This window comes from Haemaphysalis longicornis, unplaced genomic scaffold (genome assembly GCF_048455015.1).
Source record: "Haemaphysalis longicornis isolate Haplotype H1 unplaced genomic scaffold, Haemaphysalis longicornis Haplotype H1 scaffold_5, whole genome shotgun sequence".
NCBI lineage: Eukaryota > Metazoa > Arthropoda > Arachnida > Ixodida > Ixodidae > Haemaphysalis > Haemaphysalis longicornis.
The window spans coordinates 90,549,457-90,567,974 of record NW_027526385.1 but is presented as its reverse complement, the minus strand read 5'-3'; the positions used below and the strand labels follow the sequence as shown (position 1 = coordinate 90,567,974).

Here is an 18,518-nt window from a genome sequence, read left to right as displayed (position 1 = left end):
ATGACTGGATAATATTGGTGCCGGGCTAGTATGTACAGATTCAATCAACTGTTCCTAGCGATCAGCTGGGAAAAAAGAATGGTAAAAAGATGGTCGAAAGTGTGAAACATCACACCGAAACAGGAATATACAGTGTCTACAGACAGAAACATTCCGCAAAAAACAAAGTAATAGTTTAGCGGTACAAGGCAGTAGCTGGAAGAGTACCTCTTTAACTTACATAGACAGCCTTTTGTTAATAGAATAAAACAAAAATAGTCCTGGCCTATAAAGCAATATATTTACATACACATTCTCTGTAACAGTCCTGGGTTAGATGATTCAATACGTTTAGGCGCCTGTATACAATATACCCGCCAGTTTCTGCACATACATACAAGGGGAGAGAAAAGTTACTAAAACCGTCACAAATGCCTGTTCTCTTAAAACCTAAAATTAGCAATGAGTGGTCCGGCGCGGGCGCTAGCAAGTGCTTGTCTACGTCTTTCGCACTAATAGGGCAACGCGCCAGGAACCTACATCAAGGCTCGAAATTTCGTTGTAGCTTGATGATCAAAGCTTTAGACCAGTACATAATGCAGTATGTGACATTGGTTGAAAGCGACAAAATCCGTCATATTTTGAATGGCTAGTGCCCGGTAGAATGGTGTTCGCCGAGGTGGTGTTTGTTTCAGTCGTATCGAGAGCTGGCGGCGGGCAATGAACGATTGTACTTACCCTCTGCATGGCTGCTATCCATCGCTAACATATCTGATTATCGTACCTCACCCGCAGAAGCTACAGTTTCTGCCGAAAAAGAAGTCTCGTTTAACAGAGCGATGTTAAATCAAGCTGACAAGGTTAGCCCGGAAAATACGCCTGCCTGCTACGTCAGATAGATACACAAAATGACAGCGGAATACGAAGAAAAGAAACAATGAATATAATAATGATGATGGGGAACATGCTTCTTAGTACTATTTGCAGAAATGGGTTTGATCCGGAACTTCGCAGCAAAAGGTGGGCGGAGCATTCGTGGAACAGGATGCGCGTTTAGCACATTGCTGGTTTTTCTATAGAACTGTCTTTGCCGCAATGCGCTCTTGTTGTTGCAAATGTGTATGTCGCTGAAAATTTTATAACATTGCACCTACGCATATGGTGTAAAGTGCGCCATCACCGCAACAACGCAGTACTCTGAGTTCCAAGAGACATGAAGAAGCAGTGAGTATCGAATGCACTTGCCCACGCTAAGTTAATCAGCTGCTTTTGCAGCCGATAAACCATGCATAGATGTTGCTTCAATATGCACTGCAAGTGATCTCTCTGAACTCTTCAATTTATCGCAACAACATCGGCACAGATGTTCCCATCCTAACATGTCTTTAATGGCAGAGCGTTTGTCTCGTGTTTAATGGGTTCCCTTGCAGAAAAGTTTCGCTTGCAAGATTTTATGGCATACCCTACATCAACTTGCAAAGCCGGATCTGGGAACAAAATCTCCCACTTGCCCTCACGCCTCCAAAAAAATTATAGAACATTTCTGCTTACCTTCTCGTTAGGTTTAATCACGAAAGAGAGGTCGTCGAGAACTGGTGGTAGGACTCCTGGCTTATAGGACGCAGTAAAATGATCAAACACTATTTCCCCTTCAGCAGGCCACATATTTTGGATTGTATGCATTTGGGCTGGTCCAGGAGTTGACGGTGGGTATGACTTCTCCGGCTCATGTTTGCAGCAGTCATCCTGTAACAAGAAGGCTAATGCACTGTAAAAAAAAGTTATGATATGTGTGGACGCAGAGGATAAGGCTTGAGATAAAAAGCAATCGTTCTTGAAAAAAATGATGGTAATGTGTTCCCAACGCAATAGCCGACGGAAAGTATGAAGTACTGTAATAAATAAAATGCACTGCGTACATCATGTAAATTAGCGCAGTCACTATAAAGCCCATTCTGGGAGACACTATCTCGTAAGTGTTTTTAGGCTAAAGCGGAAACTTGTAAAGGGCGGGAATAAAATATTTTCACTCTAATTGGACAATGAACTCACATTTCTGAGAAAAATGGCCACCGTACACAATCATCTCCCTCTAGGTGTCGTCAAGGGATACGGTAAGCCTAAACATCCCATGCGTCAATATGAAGCTCTATGTCCCTCATTATTACAGTAACACCTCAATGTTGCAGTGATTTGTATATCACCTGTTCTGTGCTTTAAATTGATTAGCTGTGTCTTATTCATCTCTGGATGTTTACGCATGTTGGCGTATCCTCCCTGGTCATGTTGACATCGCTCATTGGAGATGTTACTGGCAATACTGTGTTGACTTGTTTTCTTTGAAGATGATGCTCTGTCTTCGGCTGCGGAAGCACGGCAATTTTGGTCTGTCTCTCTGCCAGTTCGTCTGACACATGGTTGAGCCACTCTCTCAAATAGGAGGGACGCCTGTACACGAATTATATATAGACAAAACTGTTGAAAACCACTTAAACTGCTGCACAGATTATTCTTCTCAAGGAACGCCTCAAACATGCTTGAGGCAAAGGGAAGTACGTAATCTACATTGGGAGCGTTATTTAAATTAGGAAAGCACATTGGGTTGGTTTTGCGACAGCAAATGAAAATAACCACACGCTCAAAACGGTTTGAAGAGACCCGAGATAAAAGAAACACAAACAAAACATGTCAGGTCGCGCTGTTCTAAGCAACACAGGAAAGAAAAGATAAATTAAAGGCATGCGCTGTCCACATAAATGGCACGCGAGCCGTGCGAGCGCGGAAACCGGAATTGGATTGAAGAACCCTCTATTGCGTTTATCACATTGCATTTAGAGTAAGAACGCAAGGGAAGAGCGTGTGGGGTTGCAGGAGGAGAGACAAGAGGCAGTTACGAGACAGTGGCGAAAGAAGGCCATCGTCTTGCGGCAATTTTTGCAGAGAAGCAAGCAGATACGGATAATTTTAGGAACTAACACACCATCAGAGAAGAAAATACGACTTGCCTCAGGAGTAAGCCGGGTGTACTCCAATGCCCGCTCGAAAGCAATTGCCGCCAGGATACCAAAAAATAGGGACGCATTGACGCTCGCTAAGATAACAGAGATCTATATAGAAAAAACAAGAAACATCTGTTTGCAATTTGCCGCTGTTAGAAAAAATACACAGCCATTTTTTTTGTTCCTGGCCCACCATTTCTGGACTTCAAATCTGCGGATGGTGCAGAAATAGTAGGATTTAAGAATGCTTTACAACCAGCTATTATGCCACCATGTGTGCATAAGTTGTTTATTTTTTATGAGGCCTTCAGGGTCAAAGGCAAACCAAAAGGGAGCGGGGCGCGAACAAGCAGAAAAGGAAAGAAAACAATACACTTGTCATAACGAAAAGTGAATATTAATTGGCCGACAACGAAAGTCAGAGAATACCAGTATTTATTGAATATATGCTGGCAGTACGATTATAATTAGACATATTACGTATGTAATTATGTTCATGAAGATCGAAAGAGGCAACTACATTTTTATGGTTTCACTTGCATATCGACGCTGCGTGTTCTTGCGTCGCACGTATAGAATATTTGTGAAGTGTTAATTTCTATGCGATTGTGCTCTGAAAACTACCACATGATTAGTCTCTTAGCTCTGCTAATGTTAAGCCAGTATGTGTGAGTTTCAGAAGTCGGTTCTAATGTGGAGGCCAAAGAATTTGTACGAGTTAATTGGGGCAGAAACTATGCTATTTTGACAGCAGCATCACTGAGGACTAGTATTTTACATGTTCATAGTTTGACATTTGCTCGTGGTTACTTCTATGACCCTTTTTTGGCGCCCATTGGAGGCGAAAAGTGACAAGGTTGAACTGAAGGATGGTAATAAAAAGATAGCATATTACAAAACTTCAGAAAACGCGTCTAAGTAATTGCATGTACGATTTCATGATACGGTAAAGGTCAGTAATTACGAAAAAAAGGGGAGCAAAAAACGATTATCGTGGTACCCTTTTCTGCCTCTCGCTTTAATAGGAGTCATGACCGTTAGAATGAACAAATTGAATGGAATGGGTTGGGAAAGGTTTAATCCTTGGAAAAGCAACTCCAGAATACTAACTCCCACCGAAGAAATGTTTGTTAACAACTGCTGACAGGATGTGCGTTAAACGTGCGATGACTCTTCAGGCATGTGGTTGAACTACAATAACACCTCAAAAACGTTTAATCCTCCATTCATATGAACACCAGACTAATATTTCTCTTCACTTGTACAAATTTGTCAATTGGTTGTTCATATATTATTAGTTTTGTTGTCATATGCTACTATAACTATACATGCTACTAATTATTTTCATCACACGAACAAAATCCTTAGTTTAGTTTATGGCATTGAAAAGAAAAGTTTGCCGAACTTGCATAACTTGCATAAATGCATAACTTGTCTCAGTTGACTTTTCCCAATTTTGGTAGACAAAACTTTCAATCGGAATCTAAAAACTATGGAAGGTGACACAAAGCACATAACAAATATCAATATCATAAGGGTATGTGATCTCTACGGCAGTATGAAGTCCTGTTGAACAGACCGCCAACTGCTGCCATCTTGTGCTGTTCGGGTTTATCATTTGCCAACAGATTTAAATATCGCATTCGTCTACCGGAATTAGTGGTCTTCCACTACAACTAGTCGCGTCTCTCAGCAGCTGCTCCATTACCACTGTGGTCCACCGGTTTTCAGTTGCTCCTCGCATTATATGACCAATTGAACTGCTTCAGCTAGGAGATTGTCCTCCCGAGTTTGCTTGCTATTTTTAGGCATTGCGCCCATTATTATTTTTTTAGTGAATGTTTTGGTCCGACTGCATCATCACCCGGCAACCGCGGTTTCACTTGCTGACTGTTTTCTAACGCTTCAGCCAATATTACCTTATCTCTTCATCCAGCATCCAGAGTGGCGGATCAGAAGAAGATGATAAACGACGATGATGCGTTGTGGCGCGGTGATGCACATAAATATGTTGCATAGGCATGGTGATATTTCTTATGTAATGTTTCCAGGAATGCAATCTTCACAACACTGCGCGAGTTGCTCAGTTCTGTTTATTGGGAATTATTTGTACTCACCGACATGGCGGATGACAGAGCCAGGCCGACTCCACTCTTGGAAGTTGGGTGGTCGGAGAGTGCCAGGGTAGCTACCGTGGCCAGGATAGCGCAGAGGCCAGCGACTGCTCCAGAGACACGTGTGACGCGCACACACGCAATCACTGCCCAGTAGGTGCGCACGACATCATCCACGAGCCGATAAAAGCGTTTGTTGAAAAGCGCCACGGCTCCAAAGCAGCGTACTGTACTGATAGAGTCCCTCGTTTCAGTAAGGTGCTGCAGAACCCGTGAGAACCGGGCGCTTTCCAAGGAGCGGAGCGCGTTGGCTGTCCGGACCGATAAAGTCTGCGTGTAAACATGGGAACATTAGATGTTCTCTTTGTCCTATGACACGTATTCGCGAGGGTTTACAAGCGTGTTGAGGCACGGCCATTGAAGAAGTAGAAACCATGAGATATAATTTGATAACGCAAAAAATTATAGACAGACGACAACGCACCAGAGAAAACAAAAGGCATTATATTATTACGCAGGGTTCTGTAAGTTTCCTTTTCTAAGCAGGCATAGAGACTAGTGAGAAAATTACTTATTGTGTGGGTGAACTGTTCTGTGCAATGACAAAAAAGCCTGAGTCACAAGTAGTATTTTGTAAGGAAGAAATCTTTTCATCCCAATGTACATTCCGCCTAAAAACATATTTTCTAGCCGAACAGACTTTCAGTGAAATATTAGACGCCAATCATTGAAATATTTTGAAATATTATGTTAAAGTTCATGCCTATTTCGAAATTCTCCCGACCACCAGACGGAGTAATCCAGGCCTTTAACTAGCCGGACGTTTCTTCGACATTGTGGTAATAATAAAAATGACTGCGATTTAACACCAGGAAACCTTTCAACACTTCTGAAAACATTTTTACGCAAAACACTTCTAGCACTGTTTAGGCGAGGATCCACTGGTTCCCATTACTGGGGTTTTTAGGTTTTGAGTGAGGTCCAGTTTTTGCAGCTCCTTTCATGTCACCAATAAATACCCTGGCCCTATACACCAGTCATCTCATCCTTTAGACCATGCAATTTTCATTCTATGATTTTTGTAGTTATGTTTGGCACAAATCTTATCTAACATTTTTTTTGTTTTGGCACTCTTCGCCCCTCGCTGGCGTTACAATATAAGCATACAGTCGTCACAACACCTGTAAACCTAGTCATGGCAAGCGAAAGCTGAAGCGCACCCGCAGAAGGCCCAGGAGCTGGCACGTCATCTATGGCGATACTCAGCGACCAAGAGCAGGAAAAGGGACCATGAAACCTTTTTCCTAGTCACGTGGTACAACAGCCGAGGCCTGTTCCCAGCGGATCAAGTCCAGTAGGGTCACACATACCACATTTGCGCTCGGGCCGCTCAATGGGATTTGCGACGCCATGAATGACCCCCCGAGAAAGTTCGTAGCGAGGTTTCCTTATAACAAATCATTATTGAAGTCAACTTACCACCACCACAAGGTACACAATCATGGCGATGACACCGGAAGCACACGCCATGGGTGCCTGCGTTCCAACAACAGCGAGCCGGGCGAACGTAACAGTCACCGTCTGGATACCTTCTTTAGCGCTGAGGCAGAGCAGGGTGTCGACCATGTCCAGATCTGATGAGAAGCGATTTAGGATTCTCCCGCGAGGTGTCGCCTCGAAGAAGGCCATTGCGCAAGACAGTAGACGTCGAAGCATGGCGGTATGCAGGCGCATCGAGAGACGTCGACTTGCGACTGCTAGCAGGAAGCCACCTGCCGAGCTCAATACCACTGCAGAAAGTCACGCATGGCAAAATAACAGCCGAATATAAGTAGTGATCGCATTTGGGAGAAAAAATTGATTTGGTTCTACGTTTCATCAATGACGAGAGCGAATGGGACTGGTTTATTTGATATATTTGACTTAAAATCTTTTAAAGTTTGTAATTCGTACTGTGTGGCTTCAAGAGAAAGTAACTTCCCAGTTTAAACTGGACGGCTATTATACCTGTGAAAACAATTGTCTCTATGAGTGAACTTTGAGGTCTTTCTACTCTGAATGTCTCTCCTGTAGTTTACAACCACTGATTGGCTGCATACCTTTAATCAGGCCTTTCCCCTCGAACGTCGTCTTTACTCTTCTGTAATGGGCATCTTACCGTGACCAATTTACATTTGTTTATTACACGTTCAGCCCACATTATATTCTTGCGTATAAAGTGGTATTTGGAACTCTCATTTATTTTAGGTTGATTAACGCTTATCGAAGAGTTCTTCCACCCTTATGCTGCTTGATTTCTTGCTGGGGTGTAGCAGCTATCACTTCTGTTTTAAACGTTCTCTGCGCTTATTAATTTTCCCCGTTAGTGCGTACGGACAGAGGTCCTCATTCGAAGTTTTGTGTTGCCTTAATTAAATACTAAAAGTTGGCTGAGTAATGAGCTAGTCAAATAAAAAGTTTTACATGGTCTAAGCCCTGCTAGTGTTTATTCTTCAATGCAGATTGCAGAGCTAGTGACATATGTTTATGTACGTGGCATACTTATTCTTTGATAAACAATAAAAACGGACGCAGGTCCCAAAGGTGTAACTGTGAGAAACATATTTTTGCTCGAATCATTTTTTGCTCGTAGAACTTCCAATACAGCAAATGTTAGTAGGAGAATACCTACGGTCACAAAGGCACAATATCCCCAGAACCACGATCCAGTTTGGCGGGGTCTGGCCATCGTTGTCTGAGAAGGCAGTCGTGTCAGTCCACAGCTTAATGCAGTAGAGAAAGAAACCAATGGTAGCCGCCCTAGCAGTCATGCAGATAATGGCCACAGGAAGACATGGGCCAGACATGGTTGCCAGAAACCTAAGCAGTTCCATGGTTCCCTGGAGCGCGACGCACGTGCAGGAAATCAGGTGCGTTTTATTACGTGCCCACACATGACCACACATGCATACTTCCGCTAACCGACACTCAAAGCAGGGCTGTGCCTCCGATGGCAATAGTAATGCATGCTCCTGGACACATCTGTGAAACTGGCTACTCTCCTGACAGGGTGGTGTTAGTTGCTTTGTGATCGGGAATTTCTGACAATTGAGAAGATGTGGGGAGCGAGATTCTTGGATAAACCAAGGACCTGATATTTGTTCCTGCCCTTTATTCCTACACAGATGTTCTTCGGCTATAAGTGGCCGAGTGGCCTATGATAGCAATAGGAACAGAGTAACTATAGTTACGATGAACGGCTTGGCTACCTAAATTATCGTACAAATGATTTTTCCGCACTTGCAGCACTTAGAAAGTCAAGATTCTGAAACATGGGGCGGTATTCTCGAGTTTTGTCCCTTTTGCGTCCCTTTCAAAAGCTTCCCTTTTGGCGAGCCTTGATTGGCTAAAAGCAAACAACCGGAAGTGACGTAACGCAAGCGCAACAACCCTACTGCCAACGTTTACTGCTTAACCGGAAGTACGTCATGATGAAAGGGACTCAAAAGAGACGTTTTCAAAAGGGACAGTTACGAGAATACCGCCCATTATGTAGTGATTTACTTTCTACACGTAGTAAAGCACAAGTCTACAGGTTCCAATTCCGCCATCGCAGAATATTTGGGGTAGGAGAGAAATAACGAACAATACGCGTTAACTAAATTTTAGCGCAAGTGAAGATTTTGAGTGGTTGAAGCTTTGTGATTGGCTTTTGATATGTTAAATGTCGAGCTTCTTTCTACCCATCCGGTTATTGCACCTGTTTTCACCAAACATGTAAAATATTGCGTTATACTCTATTGTCTGTACAAAATTTGCGTTAACACCTTTTGTGCCTTTCGTCTTTCCTGTCTTTGTAACAATGGCTGCTGCTCACTATTATGTTGGAAGTCCTTGAGTATCGTAAAATGCTCAATTTATTTTTTCGACCTTGTAAACGTGTTCAATATACTTGTCTTCCTTTTTTCGGCGTTATTCCAAATCTAGATATGTACTTAAGCTAGGATCTGTATTGTGCGCCAAGAAACGGTTCCTGGGCCTCAGTCATGCTCTCATTAGCAGCTTTTTACCGAGGAATTCGTCCAGACAAATCTAGAGGATAAGCTGATATGGAATTGAACTTATGGCATATATTAAGAGTTCTTTTTAATATGTTCGTATGTTTACAAAGCTCGTTTGCCAGCTGTCATGAGTGAAGAGATGAAGCGTCCGTTTTTTCAGGATGCTTGAAAAGCATGTTTAGCAACGACAGAACAAATCGTTAAGCCAGAAGATGGTATGAGATATGAAGCTGGTAACCACTTTGTATCCAGATTAAAAACTGACGAAATGCGGTTTACAAAATTCAGTTCTGTCGCACACCACTAATTCACTGAGAAACGCCTTGTATTCTACTTTAACCTTGTACATATAACAAGAGGTCTGCGTTTAGGCCCACGTATTTCCTTCCACGACCTACATGTTTACTAGATCTATGTGAACAAGAAAAGTTAGAAGGAGAAAACCGAGTAATCTGATAACAAACATGCGAAATTTAGACCATGTTTTTAAAACCTTTCTTTTACACTGAGCGAGAGGGTTATGGTAACGTTATGATAAAGAAGTGTGATGTGGTGAACATCAGAAAGATAGCTGCTCGAGCAAAATCGAAACGCGAACGACGATGGGGCCTTTGTTTTGACGAAATGTGGGAGAATGAGTCCACGAAGCGGCAGTGCGTCACCACAAACGGCATCATTCTTGTCAGGCGGCGGGTGAGACAGGGCGACAATAAGGTAGGGAGTGTTGGTTGACTTCAGCATTGCTACATTGACAAGCAGGGCGACCAGCACCCATAAAATCGCATAGAAACTGAGGCCAATTGCGGGTTATGGGCTCAGCATAGCCCTCCCCCACCCGAGCCTTCCGAAGACAATCTTCTCCGCATGGGTAAAGCATTTGGGCAGGGTTCCACCAAACGGGGAATGCGAACACGTGAGTGGGGCCGGCCGTGTTTTTTTCTTGTGAGTAGCATGGTGGTTTCGTCTAGGACGGCGACGAAACCGAGGGTTCTATAACCATGCTGGTAAACATGCCTTGAAAAGAGGTGGAAGAAGATCGTGCGAAACCGTTCCGCTTGGATATAGTGATGAATTTGTTGCAAGGCGGTGAATGTTCCTGCACAATATAGGCCTGCGAGTTAACTAGCGAAGTAGGCGAACTGCTTGAGGGGCTTTGTACCAATCACAATACGTGGTGAGGGCGGTAGGGCAAAGAAGACCAGAGAAGACAGCAGTCTCCATAATTGCGACGCGTCCCTCACACAACGACGAAGGAACGCGATATGGCGGTTAGAGGAGGGGCCTGCGGGCAGGTGGTGGCAAGTACATTCTCTTGAATGCTTTGAACCTTTAAAGGCTAAAATAAGGGTCTGGGCATAGTACAGGCCGATGCCATTATGTTTCAGTCTTGAAAGGCTTACTAGTTCCGAAGGCTTCCTGTTGGACCCTTACGTAGCCGGGAAGACGGCCGAGAGTAAAAAAACATGCTGCACCCCTATTACTATAAACCGAAATGCACATGGGTGCTGAGCTTATGGGGAATATAGTGCATGTCAGCTCTGGAGAACAGATGTCAAAGGTGTGGCCTGTATAACACCAATACGGGGATGACGACGAAAGTGGAAACAAGAAAGTATTGTTGGAACAAGGGCTGGCCCTTACCACGTTTATGTTCCTAACTTCGTCGCTGGTAAGCCTTCCGTCTGTCATACCTTCATCCACATCATAAGAGGCGTATCTGGAGGAAAAAGCTTCATTGAAAAACACTGGTACTCTCAGTGACAACGTATATGTTGCTGTTTAGGCTAAAAAAGCGTCTAGGGAAAAAAACTTATTTGGCAATTATACTGACAGCGCCATTTTCGGGCTTTAGCTACTGCAATTAAGGGTCACAATGCTTACCACACGCCGTCTTGGGCACGCGCAAGTTTTACTGGTAGCGATTCTGGGATGGTGCTGACCTTTCACTTCATTGTAGTTTCAGATAGGAGAAGCGGTCACTAGAATGAAGTCTAAGTTTCGAAATATTCCTGAAGTTTCCTACCCATCAAATTCTTTCTTTCTAATTCCCAGAATCGTGGTGGAAGCCATAGCTTTAAATAATTTCTTATGCTGGTCGCCTATCATCGTTTTTGAGAAGAATACTAGGATGGGACCATTCGGCAGCACCAATAGTTGTCAGCCCGTCGTGGATTTTGTTTTCTAGGCTGCTGCTGTCAACAGTGGGGTAGATTAGGTGGTTTCGCAATAACGACGAAAGCACGTATTATTGCCGCTCACTGTATATGATGAAACGCTAATCAATCGAGGCCCTTTGTTGGGAGTAATATGGTTAAAACGCGGAAGTGGTTAAAGTCCAACTTGAGTCAAAGTTCAAAGTCCAAACTGCTTAGACTATGTCTTAATGGCGAAATGGGGTAGACGTGAGCTTCCTGACGCGAGAAACCCATATTTTATTCCTACCGTGGTCAGCGTTTTGTTCTTGAGGCGCTCGACGTGCATTGGCTTATCATCTTCGTTTTGTGAAACCTATTCTGTAAAGTTCTCTTTTATGCATACGTTTGGTGACGGGAAGGTCACCGTAAGCCTGGCATTTCATAAGAAGCTTCGCTTTAATGAAATACCAGGCGCAAATTCATTTCGAATAAAGTTTCTGCCATTTACGGGATTTCTACGCATGCATGATTGACAGCTATTTGATTTTATAAGCGATTCGAAAAGTGCTCATCCAAACTATTCGTAGGTATATATTTTGGGACAATTTGCGAATATTATTTGGAAATTCTGCACCCGTAGGGTCTTTTTCAATGGTGTCAAATACTTCATGCGCTCTAGCGGCACCGGGTGGCGCATAGCCTGAAAAGAGGACGCGGCCGAGCGGCGCAATTAATTTTGTGGATGCTGTCTACGGTGGGTGACTGCGCGCTCACCTCCTTTACGGGATTGGGGCCCCATCACTACTACAATTACTAGCCAAGCTGCAGCTAACTCTTTTGCTGCTTCAAGTCGCGCACGCACATTGATCTACTGTCACACTTGTCATTTTGTTGTTCTGATTGACTTTCTACGAAATGAATTTTTTATAAATTCTCAAGAAGAATCAAGGTGCTAACCAACTCACGTTTATCTGATTATTTGTCTCGCATTGTGAAGCTGTGCTTAGCGTTACGCTTTGGAAATGTATTCGTACAAGAATGGTGACAACGCGCTTTTCTATAGGTTGCTTTTCCTCATGATCCTATGCACACAATGAGAACATCGCCTGCAAAATATTCGACATCTGATACGGGTTATTGTATGCGATTTGTATTCGATGTGATAGTTTTAATATTTTTATTGCATTCGGTATTGAGCCTATTGTGTTCTTGTTCGAGTCGGTTGTGAAGATGGACCACGCACTCTCCCTCCACCCTGCCACTTGGTATTGAATGCGCTGCGGTTTCCGAATCAGACAGAGGCTAATAAATGGGACAAGGTCTAATTTTGGCGACACCTTATTTGCGCAGAACAAACGCTGATTTGTAGAAATATGGGGATTAGTGCAAACTCTATATATGTCTATGAATTTTATAACGGGTAGGGTTCTTGCTAGTGAAGAAAGTTTCTTCAGTTGGAAATAAAATTCGCATGAACCTAATCATCTTGATTAACAGCTGGGTAGAGGAACAAATTGATCTTTAGTACTGGAAGCTAATTATATTAAATTTAAAAAAACGACGAATTTGAAATTGTTATATTTAAATTCTGCTGTCGATTGTCCAAATTGTCTGCCCTGCTTTTTTCACATTGCGTTTAGCGCGCTGTTAATCATGGCTCTTTCTATTAGGGATCATTTTGTCACGGGCATTTCAAGGCCAAATGAATAGCAAAACGAGTCATATGTAATAACAGAATATTTTCTAAAGGCGTTTCCTACATTTTAAGTTTTACGCAACGAAATGCCACCCCCTGATAAAGGGTTTCGGAAGGAACAATAAGCCTATTATAAATTGTTCTAAAGTACAAGACGTTGAGGAGGAAATTTTACTAGCAATCAACATCTTATTACAGCATCAATCATGATCCCCTCCCCCCCCCCTCTACCCGAAAATTTTTGAGACCTCCTATTGCCGTGAATCCGGAAATGAACTAACTTTTGGTGCAATTAAATTTTATTTTCCTCCTCTTCACAGGGGCCTAAGTCCACGTCAGGCTTTTTGCTTTCCGTCAGTTCGCTCATTTGGCCTTGTTCTACTTTCATATAGGAGTTAAAAAAAAGGGCGCGTGTACTGGTTTTCCCAGCTCCAGTTTTGCCAAGATTGTTTTCTGCAGAAGGTAAGGCTTTAGCAGCGATTCGTGTGAAGATTGTTATCTCTATATTCACCCGCTTTCAAGATTTTTCGCCGCTGATGACTGTGGCTTGCTACCGAGCAGCAGGGTTTTCGGGGCCCTGTAGTCGGCGGTCATTTCGTAGAAGGAATTGAACGGTATTGCACTCTTCTGCCACAGAAGCAACAACTTGTCCATGCGTGCCAAAAACATGCCTTGGTTGGACACGACGATGCGAGTCTGCAATAAAGCAAACACGACAAAAAAGTTTCTTCGCAAGATCTATTACATCTTCACACATTTATACATCAGAAACATTAGGAAAGCCAACGTAAGCAACAAAAAAAAAACAGTGAAATGACGATGTAAATGTTCATTTCACATTACAAAGGAAGTGCGGATGAAAAGGTATTCTGAGCTTCCCATCCCCTCGAAACAAGCTACTTATGTCACAATTCTGCGCATCTGAATGATGTTTTAAAAATTCTAGTACTCTACTTGTCTTGAAACCGACAAAACTGAACGTGTCCAAGTCAAATACCATTGAGCAATGGCATAAACACCAACATTTTAATGGCAGACGCTTGCGAGTAGAGTGGCGCCGCTTGTGCAATCGCCCCTACCTGGGTTGTACCTTAGAGTGAACCGGATTTATTGAAATTAGTTAGAATGCAATTCTATTGTAATTGCAACAATGTATTAAATAGTTAATAAATATTAATGTTAGAATGCAATTCCACGTGCAAAGACTGTTTTCAACGTAGCCTAGATCATTCTGCTGGCACATGGCATCAGTAACGTTAACCACAGCGCAATAATTAACGCAGTAGTGGGAAATGCTCTCAGACATTTATTGATGTCACTGATGTTAACAAAAAACAGTACTGGACATAATACCGACCCTGCAAAGCCAATGACGTGATGAGTATGAATGATTCTCATTTACACTTTTTATAGCTCGCACTATTTATGGTTAGAAATTTATTATTTTAAGCATTAAAGAACATGCTTCTGAAGGCGGATGAAAGACAACCTATGCGGAAACAATGCTTGTGAGACCTTACTAAATCTTTCGCAAAACTGAAAATAATTCCAGGACCCCTAAGGGCTTCGTAGAGGTTGTGAAAGCGAAAACAGGAATGTCCAGTTGAACACCCGAGACTTCTTCCTTCTGCCTCGTGTTACCGAAAGGCTTTTTTATCGTTATTGTGGCTGAGACGATTTTCTCTAGACTCCGTCCGATAAGGCATTGTCAATGGCCTCCCCTAAACATGGTGTAATTAATTCGACGAGGTCGTGCTTTCTTCCTTATACTGAGTGCCAAACCTATTTTAAATTTTAACAACAGGTCGAAGCACCCCTTGCCTTCTTCCTGAGTAATCCTTTTGGACCGATGACCTGCGCGAACACCTTTGCTGCCACGTGCACGTCGAGAGCACTCAGTGTGTCGTCCAGGAGGTAGATGTCGCTGTCGCTATACGCGGCTCTGGCCAGTGCCACCCTCTGCTTCTGGCCTCCGCTCAGTGTCTCCCCCTGCAATCAGGTAGAATGAACATAGAGCTTTTCCCACCCACAAGTACTCTGACAACTCTTGTGCGTTTGTTTGCGGCGGGAATCAATCCATCATGTAAATTACAGCGAAAGCTCTACTACATCATGTCTTGCAAAGCCATTCATTGCGTCGAAATGAGCTTGAGCAGTCGAAGCTCAGGTGTGGATGATGTGACGTCCCGTCTCGTGATCCGCTCAAGAGAGGTGTCGCCGCTGAGCTAGCTCCGAAAATCGCCCCTGCGGTACCACGTGACTAGAGAAGGTTTACTGGCTGCTCCCCCGGCACTTGGTCCCTCAGTCTTGCTATCTTGGGCGCGCCGGCTGGGCCATCTATGCGAGCACCTGAGCTCGGGCGTCATGCTGAATACAATCATCCAGTAGATTAGCTAGACGGCAGGCTGAGAAATTTCAAGCAAGAATAGAGTTGGCTTCTGAAACACCGGAGGTAAGGTATGGCCTCATAACAAAGCCATTCAGAAACTTAGTAAGCGGAGAAGCATGCCGAGGTCGTATCTACTGTCGCCGTGACAAGTAGGTTTACAAGGGTTATACCTGACCCATTTCTAGATTTAAAGACGGAGTTTGGTTTATGTGCTAACAATATTGATATGCTTCAATTGTGTGACCAGTGATATTAGTTTGGGTCTTGCTTTATATACGTCGTGTTCGTGTTGCATGATGCTTTTTGCATGGTATACTGCTTCCCGGGAACTTCAATGTGGTTCGGAAAGGCGATGCCCACAAAAAGAGTTCGGTGTTTGCTAAATGCACTTCGCATACAAAAACCGCCAGAATCATATTTTGTTCACATGTGCAATGAAGCCGCATGGCTTGAAATATTTATGCAAAAGCCTTAGTTGACTCGATAGAGAGAAAGTCAGGCGTCCTGAACAAAATATAGAGCACAGTATAGCTTGTAATTGGCGCACAAAATGGCCGTGAGTTTAAAGAATATAGAACAAGTCGAAGAATACTCGGACATACCAGATTTTTCAGGACGGTCCTCTAAACAATATTAAGGAGGCCGTAAATATGATGAAATGCAGCTGTGTTAAATTTCAGAGAAATAGTGGTTGGTAACTCACTCAGCTCCGTTTCAGCTCCGTAAGATGGCTTTAACTGAAAAAACGGTCGATTAGTTGAAAAACTTTCAAATTTCGCGATACAGTGACCTAATGTTGTCACGGGTGACGTGATATGGGTAGGCACTAACAACATACTTATCGGTGTGTGAACTGCACATTAGCATTCAAGTGATCCTACCCAACGGAACTTAAGGTCCTACTGCAATCGACCACTCATGTTTCATGGCGGTGACTTAGGTCCGCGGCCACCATTCACACGCGCGAGTTTCTGTGATGTCAAGAAAATTCGCGGAAGCTCTCTAAGGAGCCGCCACTGCTTCATTTTATTTCTTTATATATAGATTATTTGTTCGATGTGTGCAATACATTTGTATCACTGTTAACGTGACAGGACAACGCAGTTGTTTTGAAACATGCTTCAATTCTGTCTTCACGGCACCTTTAAACAAACGGCTATTTCGGGAAGCAGCACGCATCGAGTCTTGAAGAGTCAACATAATCGGTAGAGTGTGGTTACCTTTTCTCCCACTTCCGTCTGGTCACCGGCCGGAAACAAAGAGAGGTCGCTCGTCAGCTCGCATGCCTCCAGGACTTCGGTGTAACGAAGCGGTTGCATTGCTTTTCCGAAGAGCACGTTGTCTCGTATGGACATGCTAAATATGCAGGCATCTTGGGGAACGTACGCCATTCGACCCTGGGACATATGAGGAGCGACTTGCAAGGAAACGTCGAGGTTTCTAACCTGCTTAATGTAGCCATGCGGCCGCACATCAGAAACTACTCAAATGGCAAAAAACAACACTCGGAAAATAACGTCATTTTCAGTGCGAAGTAATAAAGAACAAAGACAGGCTTTCTGGCTTCTTTTTTATGTCATTTATTACCGTATTCTTCTATTCGCACTTCTTTGGAGCTGTCTCCAGCTTACAAGACAACTGCATACGTTGCAAAGAGCACCGTTGCTGTAGCACAGACCAGTGACAAGGAGTATATCTTTTCACTAGCGTTCAACACTACTAACCGGTGGCTGCACGCCTTGGACAAGGTAAACTTGTTTAGCGCAAATAAAACCGTAGGCATATTAGCGGCAAAACGTAAGTAGATAAGCGATAAAATCTGCGTAAATGTTAGATTCGTCTCTACTTTACATTGATAAGAATGTTTTTTGACACAAATGTCACCGTTTTAGGTTAATATATGTTTTCTATTCTATTCTAATTCTATTTAAAAATAAGACATAAAAATAAAAAATCGTCATTGTCGTATGCCAGCAACTGGTGACATTCGAAAAATTGATACCACTTAGCTGTGTTTGTTATTTGCGTTTTCGCTGCTTTCTGAATTGAGAACTTGCAACGGAAAAACGGGGGAGCTTGGCACCATAGTCTACCAGCTGTGCTTTCGATCGGGGATATCTTTACCTGCGAATGACTAGAGCATTATCTCTTTATGCATGTTCTTTACTTCATGCGACAACAAGTATTCTGTGCTCCGAAAATGTCAAAAGTAAGTACGAATCAGGGTAAATATTGGGCAAACAAACTTAAACAATCCCGGGAAACATAAACGAAACAGCACTGAAAATAAACACCGTTTATTCTATTTGTGACATTGCCTGAGGCGAGCGAACCACCTAAGCTGGCGTTTTTCCGCCTAGCAGACTTTATTAATTTTTCGTGACATCCTGCTGCATAGCACAACAATAGCTAACTTCTGAGCAGTAGCAAAGATTTTTTGTGCTTACGGAAATGCGCGCAGTTCCTTCGGTGCATCGCAGATCACCGAGAATGGCTTCGAGCAAAGCAGACTTTCCACTTCCAACCAATCCGACCACTCCAACTAATGCGCCCGGCTGGATGCAGAGGCTGATGTTCGACAGCGCCATCTCTCCTTCAGCAATCTTTCCCTTTCTTCTCTGGTGTCCGGTCCAGGCAAACTGACACTTTTTCAGTAATACAGTACCTTTGAGCAGAAACGAAATATTGCTTATAGCTTTCTTTTCTGCAAATATTTCTAAATAATTAGACAGGGATGTACGGGCTGAGCCACTCCTTTGTTGCTATTTATATGGACAATTAAATACGAAGAATTATTCTTAGCTACCTAGTTTGTAAGAGCACCCACTATCCGGCAAAACGTTTTTCGGTTTCCCCGAGTAAAAAAATGACTCATAATTCAGACCCAGCTCCATACAGTCACGATTGCCCTGGCCAGTATTTAGCCACAGGAATGTCATGACTGGACGGAGCGGGCCTGTCACATATACCCAGGAATTGTCATCGGGCGGTCGAACAAAGTCGTGAAACCGCGAATGTCTAGCAGTGGGTGACAGTGCAGCTCAGCTCTGACCCACATGGCCAACTCTGAGCCGTTCACTTAAAACTCCCCCAAAACTTTTTAAGCCGCCAGGAAACAGTTTTCTCCAAACCAAAACGAATGTTGTCCCATTTTACGCCTTCTCGC

General features: G+C 43.3%; 1 protein-coding gene across 5 annotated transcripts in view; it reads right to left on the bottom strand.

Moving 5' to 3' along the window:
- The window catches only part of LOC144138568 (multidrug resistance protein mrp-7-like), an 82,755-nt gene that overhangs the window by 11,408 nt on the left and 52,829 nt on the right, over positions 1-18,518 (bottom strand). For 3 of the 5 annotated variants that reach the window (XM_077670920.1, XM_077670916.1, XM_077670917.1), the window contains 10 exons: positions 17,800-18,017; positions 16,573-16,749; positions 14,785-14,952; positions 13,475-13,659; positions 10,774-10,849; positions 7,764-7,971; positions 6,572-6,882; positions 5,096-5,422; positions 2,985-3,086; positions 1,531-1,725 (listed from right to left, as the gene is read on the bottom strand). In XM_077670920.1, the coding sequence (XP_077527046.1) occupies positions 1,531-1,725; positions 2,985-3,086; positions 5,096-5,422; positions 6,572-6,882; positions 7,764-7,971; positions 10,774-10,849; positions 13,475-13,659; positions 14,785-14,952; positions 16,573-16,749; positions 17,800-18,017 (1,967 nt within the window). The remainder of the gene's footprint in view (positions 1-1,530; positions 1,726-2,984; positions 3,087-5,095; positions 5,423-6,571; positions 6,883-7,763; positions 7,972-10,773; positions 10,850-13,474; positions 13,660-14,784; positions 14,953-16,572; positions 16,750-17,799; positions 18,018-18,518) is intronic. The other 2 variants (XM_077670919.1, XM_077670918.1) reach the window with 2 other exon arrangements.